At 41.2% G+C, this 15,173-nt stretch overlaps 1 protein-coding gene and 1 pseudogene across 1 annotated transcript in view; one reads left to right on the forward strand and one right to left on the reverse strand.

Annotated features, from left to right (window-relative positions):
* The window catches only part of USP33 (ubiquitin specific peptidase 33), a 72,133-nt gene that overhangs the window by 52,579 nt on the left and 4,381 nt on the right, over window positions 1-15,173 (forward strand). Inside the window, exons 14-19 of the mRNA XM_012661036.1 lie at window positions 4,762-4,807; window positions 5,376-5,556; window positions 5,993-6,119; window positions 7,341-7,510; window positions 8,389-8,470; window positions 9,311-9,419. Coding sequence (XP_012516490.1) covers window positions 4,762-4,807; window positions 5,376-5,556; window positions 5,993-6,119; window positions 7,341-7,510; window positions 8,389-8,470; window positions 9,311-9,419 — 715 coding nt within the window. The remainder of the gene's footprint in view (window positions 1-4,761; window positions 4,808-5,375; window positions 5,557-5,992; window positions 6,120-7,340; window positions 7,511-8,388; window positions 8,471-9,310; window positions 9,420-15,173) is intronic.
* LOC105823876 lies at window positions 530-4,085 on the reverse strand (annotated as a pseudogene).

Below are 15,173 nucleotides of genomic sequence, written 5' to 3' on the forward strand. Positions count from 1 at the left end.
GGAATAACAGAGGGAGTTATTTCAAACTAGAAGCACACTGGTGCTAGGAAATCCTCCATGATCCCTGGTGCACCGCTGCACACTAGAGTATGTTTGAGAACGTTCACATTGACGAGAATTTGAGGCTTTTCCCTTCTATCATGTCCCTTTCTTAATCACTCAGGTTCCCAGCAAGCCCTGTGCTTTAGCAACATTCCTCAACTCTCCTTCATTACTTCATCAACCACCCTCACTAACAGTGCTCATTAAAGATAGGAACTAATTTCACAGTTTCTAAAATATCACATGTGAAACCTCTTGGCAATAAATCAGTTTGTTTCCCAGCTTTGAGAGGCCATGATGATTGAGAAGCTGGAGATGGCGTGGCCTGTTGACCAGTAACACTTGTGCCTTAATGTGACTGTCAAGGGATTTACTGGGAAAATTGTCTTGTGCCCATCATTTCTTCCTGCTTCCTAGGATTGAGCCACCAATTGCTGGAGCATCTTCATTGCCGGCATCTTGTGGAGCAGGGGGAGGGAAAAGGAATATACAGTTTGCTACTTATTGTCAATGATGGGCTTCTCAGGCACTACCACGGATGCAGGAGGCTGAACTAGGAGGAGGGGAACTGTCTTCTCCTTGGCTTCTCTGGATCCTGTTGTTGGGGGTGCCTTCCCAACCATAGTTCCTGGGCCACACAGCAGTGGTGGAGCAAGGCCTAAAGTGGTAATGGAGGTGGAGCTGTAACTCCAGGGCTTGGTGTGCAGGCCACTTGACAGGAAAGCTGTGTACTAGTTCCGGAAAGATAGGAGACCCATCCCTACCAGCGAGCAGGGTCTTGGGACAAGAAGTCTTGTAGGTGGACCTACACTGTGCCCTCCAGAGACAGCTGCTGGCCCCTTTGGGCTGGGCTGCAGTTCCAAATGTGGGTCTCAGTTGTACCTGCCAAAGGGAAAGGGAGAAGGAAAGAGGAGAAGAGGGGAGAGGGTCACCAGGGAAGCTGGCGAGGGTTCCCCTTAAGAGTGTGAAAACGTGAAAACTGTAGAGAATCTATTTTCCTCAGATATAAAGAATGAAGAGGAGAGAAAATTTCCTTAGGGGGCCATCCCCTTGTAAGCACAATAATTTCCAAGCTCAGGGACTAGAGAAAGCCACTTGGGACATATCATGTAAGAACTCAGAGGAAAACACAGAAGAAAGGCTCATAAATCTTGGAGGTCCTCCTGCAGATTTCTCAGTTTCTGCTCCCTGGGTCAAAGGGCAGCAGATACAGAAAAACAGGCTCATGGAATCATGGAGTTATCTTTCTGGGGGAAAGGAGGAGAGCCCTGGGAAGTGATGGAAGGTGAACAGCCAGGGACCAAGGGAAGACCAGCAATATTCTGAGGGCCATGGGGGCAAAGGGCTATACCTGGTGCTGAGCCAGCAGCATATGTTTCTTGAGGGTATCCCGTTTGAGAAACCCTCCCTGTAGGAGATGCAAGTGAACTGTGGCCCCTCTTTGGGGTGGGTCTCTTGATGTTTCTCCTGAGCTGCCTGGCAGGGAAAGATGTGGCCACACATTTTGTGGGCCTTTCTGCTGCTGCTTTCTTGGCTCCTTTCCCATTGCCTCCTGCAAGCTCAGCTCCTCCACCGAGGTGGTGCTAGTGCCCTCCCCTTCTCGGGTGAGTGCTGACGCTGGGCTTGAGCCCTTCCCCGGTTTGCCCGCCTCTTCCTCGCTCCTGAAACATCACTGCTTCCCCGCTCCATCGGCTGAGGCTGATCCAGGTTGTCAGGTGGTGACGGCAGCAGAGAAGTGTGTTGAGTTGCTTTCTCCTAATGAGAAAGTCCATCTCTGTCCCACCTGTGGCTGTTAGTGCCACTGTCCCCACTTCCTCCTCTGCCCCAGATGCCTCTTGCAAATCACCTCACACTGATACTGTCTTCTCACTTACACTCTTTGAACCTCTCCCTGTCAGGAAATCTTCACCAGTCACATCTTCCTCATCTACTTCCTCCTCAGAGAACTCCTCTTCTGGTCATGGCTGCTGAGATTGCCGCTGGGAAAGGCTCCCTGCCCCAGAGACTAGATTGCTCAGAGCCATTCTCCTGGGCAGCTCCTTCCCCTTCAGGGAATGTGGTACCACCACTGGGGATCTGATCCCCCGGGTGCCTCCGAACATGCTGCTGCAGAGAGACAGTGTTGGTGGACTTTTGGCAGGTAGAGCAGGAGTTCTGGGCTCAGGCCGCTGGACTGGCCTTGTGGCCCACTAAATGTGCACTCAGATCGCCCTGAGTGGAGAAAGCTCTGCCACACACTTTGCATTTGAAGAGCCACTCACCTCCAGTCGGCCATAACAGAGGCGTAGGGCCCAAGGACCGCTGAGTGCACAGAGGCAGATGACACACTGGTTAGGTCCAGAAGAGGCTGATGATGAAGGTGCAGGGGCTGAGGTGGAGGCTCTGGAGGCAGTAGAGGCTACTGCCATCACTCCTTGTCAGTCAGTCTTTTCTACAGTTGCTGCAACTTTGGTGTCTCAGAGGCTGAGGCCTCTACGGGCTCTAGCGTATAGGAAAAGGAGAAGCTGCCAGCGGACTTAAAGTGATCGGTAAACACTGCCCAGCTTGGTAGTGAAGACACCAGCTTACTTAGCTGCATGTGGGTTGCTGTGCTACTTTCTGCCACCCTCGCTCCCTGGTGGGGTGTTTTCATTAGCTTTGCTCTTCCACTGCCTTCATGAGCACAAACTTACTGAAAGCGGGGAGTCCTGGAGCTGCAGCTGCGCCTGCGCCAGTGGAGAGCAGTGGAAGGCTCTCCGTGGCACTGAGTGCTGTGGTGAGGCCACCAGAGGCTTGCACTCGACACTTCTACTGGTGTGGCTGCCTCTTCCTTGGCCTTCTTTGGTGGCACAGACACACCAGCAGGGCAGGCCACTGCTGGTGATTTCATAGTTTAGGTGCTCTGGCACTGGGTATGTGTTCATCTCCATGTGTGGGTACTTCTCGAAATGCTGGTGAAAATGCACTTTGAGGTTGCCATGGGTGGTAAAGCAGTTGCCACAGACATTGCACTTATAGGGCCTCTCATCTGCGTGGGAACGAAGGTGGATCTTCAGGGCACTGTCACTGCCAAATACTTTGGCACAGAAGTGGCATTTGTGCCTTCCACCAGGCTTCTCCAAGGGACCCATCGCTTCACCATAGCCCAGCTTACCATTTCCGTTTTTTGGTTTCAGGAGCCCTGGGGAGACAGCCTCAAGGCCTCGGGCTGTCCCAAGACACTGTGCTGCCAGTAGTCCGGTGGTGCTTGGGAATGCCAGATGAGGCGAGGCAATCAGCTGATCTGTGCTGCCTGGCAGGGCTGGGGAAGGGGGCAGGGTGGGTTTGTGGCTTCACTCAACCCCTCCAGCAGAGAAAGGATGCTGTGACCCCTGTGTGTGGTAAAGGTGGAAGAAAGCCTGCTTGGGCGTTTCTGCCCCTCAGGAGAAGGAAGAAGATGCCAGTGTCTTGCCAGTTTGGACAGGCGTGGTGGGGCTGAAGAGTAGTAGGGACTTGGTGGAAGAGGCAGTCCCTGTCCCAGGTAGCTCTGAGGGACTGGCAGGGACACCCACCGTCTGGCCTGAAGAGCTGAGCAGTAAGCAGCACTTGTCTGTAGATTTGCATCTGGTGGATCTGCTGCTGCTACAACACCCATAGCTCTTCCAAGATCAGGGCAACGTTCAAGTGGCCACTGCCTATATGTGGGAGTAGAGGTGGGAGTGGAGGAGGCGGGGGTGCAGGGGTACATTTTGGAGGTAATGGTGTTGTTCCCAGCTTGGAACTTTCCAAGATCAGGTTCTTGACTCCCCTAGCTGCTATACTTGCGGGAGTGACCAGGAAATGCCCTAAAGACTCCTCTCTGCTCTGGGCCCCAAGTGGGATCCATGGGCACAGAGGACCCAGATTCTGGGGGGTTGCTGTGCTTGTATCCATAATCTGGGAACTATTGTGACCCTCAGGCTCGGGTTAAGAGGAGGCCAAAGAGTTTGGTTCTCCTGGCCCCCAATGACCACCATTACAGGAGGGTCAGTAGAACATGTGTTTTCTCTCTCTCGCTCGCTCTCTACACTCCCCCTTCCTTTTCCTCTCCGTCTCCCCCTCTAAAGGTTTTAATACATTGACCTGAACTAAAGATTTTATAAAACTGAGATTTTGCTTTATCTAGTTTTACTTGGATGTTATAAAGGCATGGCCAGACCATGGACAGTAGCACACTTGTTAAAACGTAAAATAGGCCTGGCATGGTGGCTCACACCTGTAATCCTAGCACTTTGGGAGGCCAAGGTGAGAGGATCACTTGAAGCCTGAGCAACATAGTGAGACCCCATCTTTACAAAAAATAGAAAAATTAGCTGGGCATGGTGGCGCGTGCCTGTAGTCCCAGCTACTCGGGAGGCTGAGGCAGGAGGATAGCTTGAGCCTAGGAGTTTAAGGTTGCAGTGATCTGTGATGACGCCACTGCACTCTAACCTGGGGAACAGAGCGAGACCCTGTTTCAAAAACAAACATAAAATAATTTCCATCAAAAAATTGTACAGCTCTCTAAATTTTTATTACTGATATCTTGGTTTAAATTATTTTTTACAATAAGGGACTCTAGTGTTTTGATTATTAAGATATTTGCTATATATGTGTAACAATTCAATGATGAGCATTTCTAGTTCAATAGCATTTGTCTCTGCATTTTCTAAGAGTTTTGCTGTATATATAAATATGCTAAATCTTTTGTAGATTCATTGGTTTTCTATTTTCCTGTCTTAGGTTGAGGAATGGAGTAAAGTTTTGTAAAGTTCAAAAGTTTCCTGAGGTATGGGCTTTGATTTTAATTGTTTATATTATGTGATAGGAACAAACAAAATATTAACAAACATAATGTTGTAATAAATTCTTAGCCAGGTTGAAGAATGGAGTGGTTCTGTTGAGAAGTTGCTTTGCATACTTTATTAGAATTATTCATTTTTAAAATATTAGGTTAAATACTGGAAGTGCCTCTAACAGTGTGCTGTGTTGAATACAGTTTAATCAGACTGTAGGATCTTGCAAGTATAAAGTATAGAATTAGAAAACAAACACCAGTGAACTTAGGAAGTGCCGTGTTTCACCATTTCCACATTTTTACATCTCTGGAATCAGGTTATAATTGCAGGGTAATGTTTAACTTTGACACTTGAAATTTGTTATGTATATTTGATAGACTCCTTTATTTGGCATATAAAACTAAATAAAATTTTAAATAACTTTATAATTTTATTTTGATTGAACACCTCAATTTCTTGCTTGTAGAATAAAAATCTAGTGTACTAAGTGTTACTACTTAGAATACTTTTAGTCTTTTGTAATGGCAAATTAGAGTTTTGAATTTTATTCTCTTTTAGATTTTGTGCATCCACCTTAAGAGATTCAGACATGAACTGATGTTTTCCACGAAAATCAGTACCCATGTTTCATTTCCGCTAGAAGGCCTGGATCTTCAGCCATTTCTTGCTAAGGATAGTCCAACTCAAATTGTGACGTATGATCTTCTGTCAGTCATTTGCCACCATGGAACTGCAAGTAGTAAGTATACAAATTTAACATTTGCTCTTATATTTAAAAAAATAAAATAAAACATCTGAATTGAGTCCTTAAATAAGACCTGATTGACCAAAAGAAAAAAGTATTTAAAAACAGATTTTGCTGGTGGTTATTAAAAACGTGTCAATTTTAGGAAGTTGAATATTTTTACTATGATATTTGGAATATGGGAAATTATATTGTATAAAGTTAAATAATAAGGACTTTAACATGATCATTTTTATACTGGGTTTTTAAAGATTACATGTTCTATGCTGTATTTCCTTATATGGCATCAAGAATACATACTGAAAAAAAAATAAGCATGGTTCTTGCTGTATCTAAGCTGCTGTGCTAGGCACTAAGGATACAAAAAGATTGTCTTCATTATTGTTTTAATTTTGTATTACTGTAATGATTTCTTTTCCCTCAAATTCAGGTGGACACTATATAGCCTATTGCCGAAACAATTTAAATAATCTCTGGTATGAATTTGATGATCAGAGTGTCACTGAAGTTTCAGAATCTACTGTACAAAATGCAGAAGCTTATGTTCTTTTCTATAGGTAATGGAAGTAACTATTTCATGGATAAGTAATTTTTACAAATATGAAAGAACATCTCTCACTTTGGGGTTATTAGTGACTTCTAAGACTTTCAAATTGCTAAGTAAAGATTAGAAATTGTTTTCCTCTCGTATCATTAGACTAAAATAAAGTAAAAGGCTGTATGCAGAATGATTCTTTGTTCAGAAAACATTAAGTCATTTACTTGAAGGTCAAAGGGATGTATTTTGTTTTAGAAAGATTGGTTTTAATTAAAAAATTAGGCGCTAGCCAGGCGCGGTGGCTCACGCCTGTAATCCTAGCACTCTGGGAGGCCGAGGCGGGAGGATCCCTCGAGGTCAGGAGTTTGAGACCAGCCTGAACAAGAGCGAGACCTCGTCTCTACTAAAAACAGAAAGAAATTAGCTGGACAACTAAAATATTTATAGAAAAAATTAGCCGGGCGCATGGTGGCGCATGCCTATAGTCCCAGCTACGTGGGAGGCTGAGGCGGAAGGATTGCGTAAGCCCAGGAGTTTGAGGTTGCCGTGAGCTAGGCTGAGGCCACGGCACTCTACTTCGGGCAACAGAGCGAGACTCTGTCTCAAAAAAAAAAAAAAAAAAGAAATTAGCTGGACAACTAAAAATTTATAGAAATTAGCCGGGCGCATGGTGGCGCATGCCTATAGTCCCAGCTACGTGGGAGGCTGAGGCGGAAGGATTGCATAAGCCCAGGAGTTTGAGGTTGCCGTGAGCTAGGCTGAGGCCACGGCACTCTACTTCGGGCAACAGAGCGAGACTCTGTCTCAAAAAAAAAAAAAAAAAAATTAGGCACTGATGGTAGGAATTAAGTATGAAATTTTCTCCTAAAATAGCAAATAAAAGAAGTATTACTATTAAAGTTTTTGGTATTTTTTAGTGTCTTATAAAAGAAAATGCTTAGCTACTGAAACAGAAAAACAGATTAAATATTTAGCTTGATCTTATTAACAAACATTTGAATGCCTCCTACTGTGTACCAGTAGTTATGTGGGTATATACCAGTAGTTAAGATACAGTATCACCCCTGCAGGTATAGAATGTATTCGGTGGATGATACAACGTACATTTTCTTTTGCAATTCCCAAGATCTGATTAGATTAATATTAATATGTGTGCTAAGTCTAATAAGAGGAAAAAGTCACCTACTTGTCTAATGTAATAAAATGTATATTGAATTTAATTAATCATTGTCCTTAATAGGAAGAGCAGTGAAGAGGCGCAGAAAGAGAGGCGAAGGATATCAAATTTGTTGAACATAATGGAACCAAGTCTCCTTCAGTTTTATATTTCTCGACAGTGGCTGAATAAATTTAAGACTTTTGCTGAACCTGGCCCTATTTCAAATAATGACTTTCTTTGTATTCATGGAGGTAAGACATTCTGTAATGCAAAGTGGTGATAGGAGTTTGCTGTTAAATAATTTGCACATTAGGAAAGAGTCAAGAATTTTCCTCTTATACTTATTCCGTATTTCCCCATCTGCAGTCCAACTTAATGCATTTAATTACATAGAGTTTCAGAAATTGGCCTTTTCTTTCTAATTATAGGCAATCTGTAGCCTCTTTATTGAACATATATTTACTAAGTGCCTGTTCTAAAGCCTAAGAACATCAAAGACCCTATTTCTGTTCTCAAAGCTCTAATTTAATAGTAGAGTCAGATACACAAATGGCTAATTATAGTACAGTGAACTCTTTCTATTACACATTACTTGTCTTAGCTGAAAGGCATTCCTTCGATAGTGATTTCAGCTACCAACTATATTCATGGTTCTTATGCCTTTTGTTTAAATGAATAGCTGGCTCTTTTCCTAAGTATGGAAATATATCTATGATTTAACAAAAAAGATGCCTCATAGTTAAATATAATTTATGCCTTTGTGATTGGCTATGTTAGTGTTTGTTCTACAATAAATAGGACCTTCGTGTGACACTTTGATTAAACTTCATTGTTGAAGACTCAGTATTCTTGTTAATTATGTTTGTAGTAAAACCACAAAGGTTAGGAATATCCTGTATTGGATATAGAAACCTAAACCTTCACACACATTTCTGTGTGTGAATATCAAGGTATATGTTCATGTTTAGGAAACACAATTACCAAAAATGCTTTATACTTACTTTTTTGGCAGAGGGGGTTTAAGAATAGTGAATGACCAGTCATTAGTCATTGTTTAAAAATGAGTTTAATCTTTGAAAATAATATAAATGAATTAAAGAATGAGACAGACATGTCTAAATTTTTTTAGGTGTTCCTCCAAGAAAAGCTAGTTACATCGAAGACCTGGTTTTGATGCTGCCTCAGAACATTTGGGATAACCTATATAGCAGGTTTGTTTTTTAAGTCGGATAATAGAGTATTGTGAAAATAAACTGATTAAAAGGAGATTGGATTATTTCACAGATGTTCCTTGTGCTGTATGTTGCTTATGGAGAATATCCTTTCTTTTTCCTTCGTTTATTCAATTTGAAATATGAGTAGGAAGACTTTGTAGCTAGTGTAACTGTAGTCTAGATGATTAATTCTGATTTTTTTGTTCTGATTATCGGTCTGTAAAGGTATGCTGTGATATTTAACTTTACCTTGTTGGAAAGATTTTGCATACCCCAGCACTAAAATTTTATATATGTATATATTCACACAATTGAATATTTCTACTCTTAAATTTTATAATTTTAAAACATTTTGTATCATAATTTTCTTATTATGTTTCTTATTATGTTTCTTATTATGAAGCTTTCATCTGATTCAAACCTGACTATGACTATGTATGTATAACTAAGGTTTATATATTGTCTGCTAATTTTTTTTCTTTTCTTTTTTTTCCTCTTCGAATCTGGAGTTCAGATCATTGTATGCTAATTTTTGAAAACTATTTATTTTACTTTGTTGCGGCCTCTAACATTTTGGAACAGAAGTAGTTTTAAGGGCAAGTCGAAATATAGATAAAGCAGATTAGGCAATAAACTAAAAGTCATTGACACTAATAAACATAAAATCAAATCCTTGTATGATTTTTAAGGTTTTACAATACTTTGAGATTTTATTGTGTGGATTTATTCTTAACTGGGGATTTAGCCATTGAGTTAAAAGTTAGAAACAAATTTCCTAGAAGATCAGCTTTCTTTAAGATTATCATGATTTTAATTCTTAAATTCTCCATGCTTTAGGTATGGAGGAGGACCAGCTGTCAACCATCTGTACATTTGTCACACTTGCCAAATTGAGGCAGAGAAAATCGAAAAAAGAAGAAAAACTGAATTGGAAATTTTTATTCGGGTAAAAAAAAGTGATGCTTTTTAAATTGTAAATGATTTAGGATAAAGATGAAGACCTGACAAATATATATGTTAATGAAATGATTGGATGAAAGCGTTGTAGTAGATTTCAAGTTTTCTGGGTACATAGCAGTGAGTGACCTCAGGTACTTTACTACAACTCCAGTGAGATAAGTTCTCTCTTTGTGGGTTTTTGTTTTTATGGATTGGCAATAAATTTTGTTTTATGGACTGATACTGGCAAGAAATTTCCTCACTGAAATGGAAAATTACAGGTTTTCTTGAGTTAGTGTTGTCTACAGTATACCCATACTGTATGCACTACTTCCATCCCTTTGTGAAATATAATATTGTTTTGTCTTTTGGGGAACTCTTGGTACTTATAAATATACCCATTTTCCTCAAAATGAGTATATTACGAGATGTTCCTTGATTGTAAACAACAGAAAGTTTGGTCACGGAATTAAAAAGCCGAACAACCAGGTTTTATGGACAAGGACTGGTACAGTTTCAGCTATGTAGGTAAGCAAGAGTCTTTTCAAAGTGCTGCTGTCAGTAACACAGCTCCAACTATTTAAGACAATCTAAAGTTTAGGTTACCTTAGAGCAGTGGTTCCCAAACTTTTTGGTACCAGGGACCAGTTTCATGGAAGACAATTTTTCCACAGACTGGGGGTAAGGAGGTGGGTTGTCATAGGTGGGAGTGGAGGGGCTGGTGCAGAGCTCAGGGGGTGATGTGTGGCCCATTTCCTAACAGGCCACGGACCAGTACCAGGCTGGGGTCCAGGGGTTGGGGACCGCAGCCTTAGAGGCACGTTCATTGACAATCTTGCTGAGATAATATTAGGGGGAGGGATAACACCGCAGGAGAAAATTTGGATTCTTTTAGTAAAAGCAGGGGAGAAGATATTGAGCAGACCAAAATAAGATGTCCAATACATTCCATATTATGTCTTCCCAATGCATGTGCAGACACACACACACCTGCTTGTCATTGATTCAGGATTTTTTTAAATGCCCGTGCATAGAGTAAAGAAATTTTACATCAGGGAAGATACAGGTATGGATTTATTTTATTTATTCCAGAAGGGCCTGAATCCTTAGCAGTCTTGTCTGAATTAGATTTCTCTAGTCTATTAATTTTTAACCTCTGGGTATGGAAATACTAAATGGCACCTGCAGTGGGTTGAATGGTGGCCCCCAAAGAGATAATTCCATGCTCTGTGAATTGACGTTATTGGTGAATGTGGTCTTACTTGAAAAAAGGGTCTTGCTCTTTATTTTTTCCTTATCTTCTTCTTTTTCCTTTTTTTGGAGACAGGGTCTTTCTCTGTCACCCAGGCTGGGGTGTAGTGGTTTGATCATAGCTCACCCTAGCCTTGAACTCCTGGGCTCAAGCAATCCTCCTATCCTAGTCTCCTGAGTAGCTGGGACTACAGGCACATGCCACCATGCCTGGCTAATTTTTAAATTATTTTTATAGAGATGGGGTCTGGCTGTGTTGCCCAGGCTGGTCTCAAACTCCTGGCCTGAAGTATTCCTTCTGCCTCACCCTCCCAAAGTGTTGGGATTGTAGGCATGAGCCACCACACCTGGCCTGGTCTTTGCATATGTAAGAATTTTGAGATGAGATCATCTTGAATTGTCTGTGTGGGCCCTAAATTTAATGTTTCCTTTTTTAAAATTTTTTTCCTGTTTATTTTTTATTTCATTATTTATACCTTGCTGTTCACATACAACAGTAAATGCTCTTTTAAATAGACACAGTGGAGGGGTGAAAACCATGTGAAGATGGAGGTAGATATTGGAGTGATACAGCCATAAGGCAGAAGCTTGAAGAGGCAAGGAATAGAGTCTCCCCTGGTGCCTCTGCAGGGAGCACAGTCTTACTGACACTTTGATTTTAGAATTCTGGTCTCCAGAACTGTGAAAGAATAAACAACTCTTCAGCCACCAAGTTTGTGGTAATTTATTATAGCAGCCCTCTGAAACTAATGCAGTGGGTATAATCTCCTGGTTTCCAAACACAGTGCTCTTTGTTCCTATTATGTAGTAGTCATTCATTTTATTTACCCTGTAAAACTGGTATCAATCATTGCAGCCAGTTCTGCAACCTCCTCTTTGCCTGCTGGTCAGTGACATAAGAAACCCAAAATGGCCAGGGGGCTGTCTCAGGTCCCAGTCCAGTGAAACCATTATTGTGTTCCCATGGGAAATAAATCCTCCAAACTAGTAGAGGCCAAAGTTGTGGGGATGAGAAGCAAAGCTTTTGTGAGTAGGTAGTAATAGATGAGCTCTCTTGCTTCCTTTTCCTGATACTTAGCCTCATGTATTCCGGTTATGGGGAAAACCACCATATATTGGCTTCTAGTTTGGAGCATATACTCCTACATCATGTAGGATAGTACCACACCCACAAAGTGTTGCCACACAAGCACAACTGAGTTTTCAGTAGGCTGGCAGCTTTTAGGTAATAACACCCAGTAGGATCAGTGAATCTTACGGGTATGAACCTGTTTCTTCTTTTATGTAAAATGAATTCCATGGTCAGAAGCATTGTGGGATATTATGGTAATGAATGAGACATTCAGTGAGAGGCTGGGCACGGTGGCTCGTACCTGTAATCCTAGCACTCCGGGCAGCTGAGGCGGGATGATTGCTTGAGCTAAGGAGTTCAAGACCAGTCTGAGCAAGAGCGAGACCCTGTCTCTACTAAAAATAGAAAAAAAATGAGCCGGGCATCATGGCATGCTCCTGTAGTCCCAGCTACTCGGGAAGCTGAGGCAGGAGGATCACTTGAGCCCAGGAGTTTGAGGCTGCAGTTAGCTACAGTGACACCACTGTACTTTACCCAGGGTAACAGAGTGAGACTCTGTTTCAGAAAAAAGGAAAAAAGAATAAGAGACATTCAGTAAGTCTAAGAGTGGTTGTACTGGAAGAAACATTGTGGGTTAGGAAGGTAGACCCACACCTAGTGTAAGTTACAGGTATTTGCAAATCACAGGTCTTCAAACGACTTTGGATACAGTCTGGATATGACTATATAAAGAACTCGTACAACTCAGTAAGCAGACAGATACTCCAATTAAAAAGTAGGCAAAAGATTTGAATAGACATTACCCCTAAGAAGATATGGCTAATAAACACATGAAAAGGTATACAATCTCAGTCATTAGGGAATTCTCATATGAATATTGATGGAGGGATGCAAAATATTTGCCAAATGATAAACAATTTGGTAATTTCTTGTAGGTTCAACACTTAGCACATGACCCAGCAATCCCACTCTTGGGTATTCACTCCAGAGAAATGAGAACTTACATTCACATAAAACATGTAAACAAATATTTATAGTAGTAGTGCTCATAATTGCCCCAAATATAAACAATTGAAATGTCCATCAGCTGATTAATGGATAAATAAAATGTGTTATAGCAGTATAATGGAATATTACTCAGCAGTATAAAGATCATGGACTACTGATGCATGCAACAACATAGATGAATCTTAGAAACATTATACCAAGTGAAAGACATAAAAAAGACTATGTAATGTGTAATTCATTTATATGAAATTTCTAAAAAGGGAAAAACTATGGAGGCAAACTCATTGGTTTCAATGGCTGAGAGCAGGAGAATTAATTGCAAACTGGTACAGGGGAGTGCTTTGGGGTGTTCAAAGTGTTCTAACTGGATTGTGGTGACAGTTGCACAATTAAAATTCATTGAAAAACCACCGAACTTCACACTGATGGTGGTTTATATCTTAATAAAGTTGTTTTTTAAAAAATGCAATTCTCTGATTATTCCATAACACTAGGGTTTTTTCTTTAATTCAACTGCGCCCCCCCTCCCTTTTTTTTTTTGGAGATGGAGTCTTGCTATGTTGCCTAGGCTGGTCTCAAGTTCCTGGCCTCAAGCAACCCCACGATTTCAGCCTCCTGAGTAGCTGGGTAGCTGGGATTATAGGCGTGAGCCACCAAGCCCCCCACCCGCCTTTTCCTTAAACAAAGCACATGTCTTAGTATTAAAAAAAAAACACTGGAGTACAAAAATAGGTGTCCTTGGTGGATTGGAAACTAAGTGAAGTTTCTGAAAAACTGAAAAAGCAGATAGGATCAGATTGAAGAAGCAAACCAACGGCCACCGGAAATGACTACATGGTCTTCAAGCTTGGAAGTGGCAGATACCAATGATGACCTCAGCATTCTACTTGCTACATTGTACCAGGCAGCAAGCATAAAGGCGTTTGCCTAGATAGAGCAGTGAATATGGACACATGAAGTTTGACTGATCCTCAGGGAGATGCATAAGGGTATCATGTCCCCCAAAACAACACAACACAAACAAAACAACCTGAGTAGATGAGTTGATTGAATAACAGAATAAATACTGCTAACAAGCAAATTAGTGTGCTGAAAGACCTAGCAGAAGGATTTCTCCTAGAATGAAGCACAAAACGATAAGCAGATGGAAAGAAGAAAGACAGGCTTTAATATGTGGGATAGCTGTGGGATCTAATATTTTTCTAATATATATTTTCAAATTGAATAGAGGGAAAGAACTATGTTTAGAGCAACAGTTTAGAGAAATTTCCCAGAATTAGGAAAAAACACCTCTTTAAATTAATGGGGTAACCATGTGTAATTTTTAAAAGCCCCCACCTAGACACGTAAGGAAGAAACTCCCTAATACTAAAGATAAAGTACATCCCGAAAGTGTCCAAACCTGATAGTATGAATTTAATGGATATTATAAGTCAGCATCTAGCAGAATCAGTCTGACATTACATTGCAGAAATCTCAGTACTCTAGGGACAAATTGTACATCACAGAATGTCTTAAGTTTAATTCCATGCCTTGAGACAAACATGCCTTGATTTCTTTGTTAACCATCAGAGACAGCCACAGCATTTTTCATTTCCTTTCATTGTTCTAGTGCAGCAGATACCTTGTGTCCCAGAAAGATCTTTGCCCTCACAGAGCTTACATTTAATAAATAAGTTATATTAATGTAATATATTAAAAGATGATGAATACTATGGAAAAGGAAAATATTGAACAGAGTAAGAGGGATCAGGAGTACAGTGGTGAAGGGGGAGTACAAGTTGCAGTTTGAAACAGGATAGTCAAGATAGGCCTCGTTGAGAAAGTGACATTTAAGCAAAGACTTGAAGGAGGTGAGGGAGACAGTCATTCAGATACCTGCAAAAAGAAGGAATAGCCAGTGCAAAGGCCTTGAGAGGCAGGAATATATTTGGTTGGTTCTGGGAATAACAAAAGAGGTCAGTGACCATTGGTGAAAAATGAGGAAGAAAGTATTAGAAGATGAAGTCAGATTGTGGGGCCAGATTGTGAAGGTAATTCTGGACCGTTATAGGGATATTTGTGGATGGCCACAGGATTTTGGTTAGATTTGATTAGAGGAATGACATCATTTGAACTTGGTTGTCTATATCCATGGGTAGTATGTGTCATGGACATTGAGTTGCCCATCATGAAATATTTTTAGGAGTCTGAAACACTATTACAATTAGATAAATTCCAAATACCCTCCATTTCCCTGAGGCTCTGTTACCTGCACCTCTCTTTCTATACCAGCTTTTCTATCAGTTGGGTTTCTTTAATTACAAGTGGTAGAATCCAGACTGGCTAACTGAAGCAAAAAAGAAATTTATTGAAAATTGAAAAGCAAACCTCCAGAAAGTTGAGAACCATAGTAGCCCTGGGTATCTGGCTAACAAGAATCGACATTGG

Source organism: Propithecus coquereli, unplaced genomic scaffold, assembly GCF_000956105.1.
Source record: "Propithecus coquereli isolate 6110/MARCELLA unplaced genomic scaffold, Pcoq_1.0 Scaffold7, whole genome shotgun sequence".
Classification (NCBI taxonomy): Eukaryota; Metazoa; Chordata; class Mammalia; order Primates; family Indriidae; genus Propithecus; species Propithecus coquereli.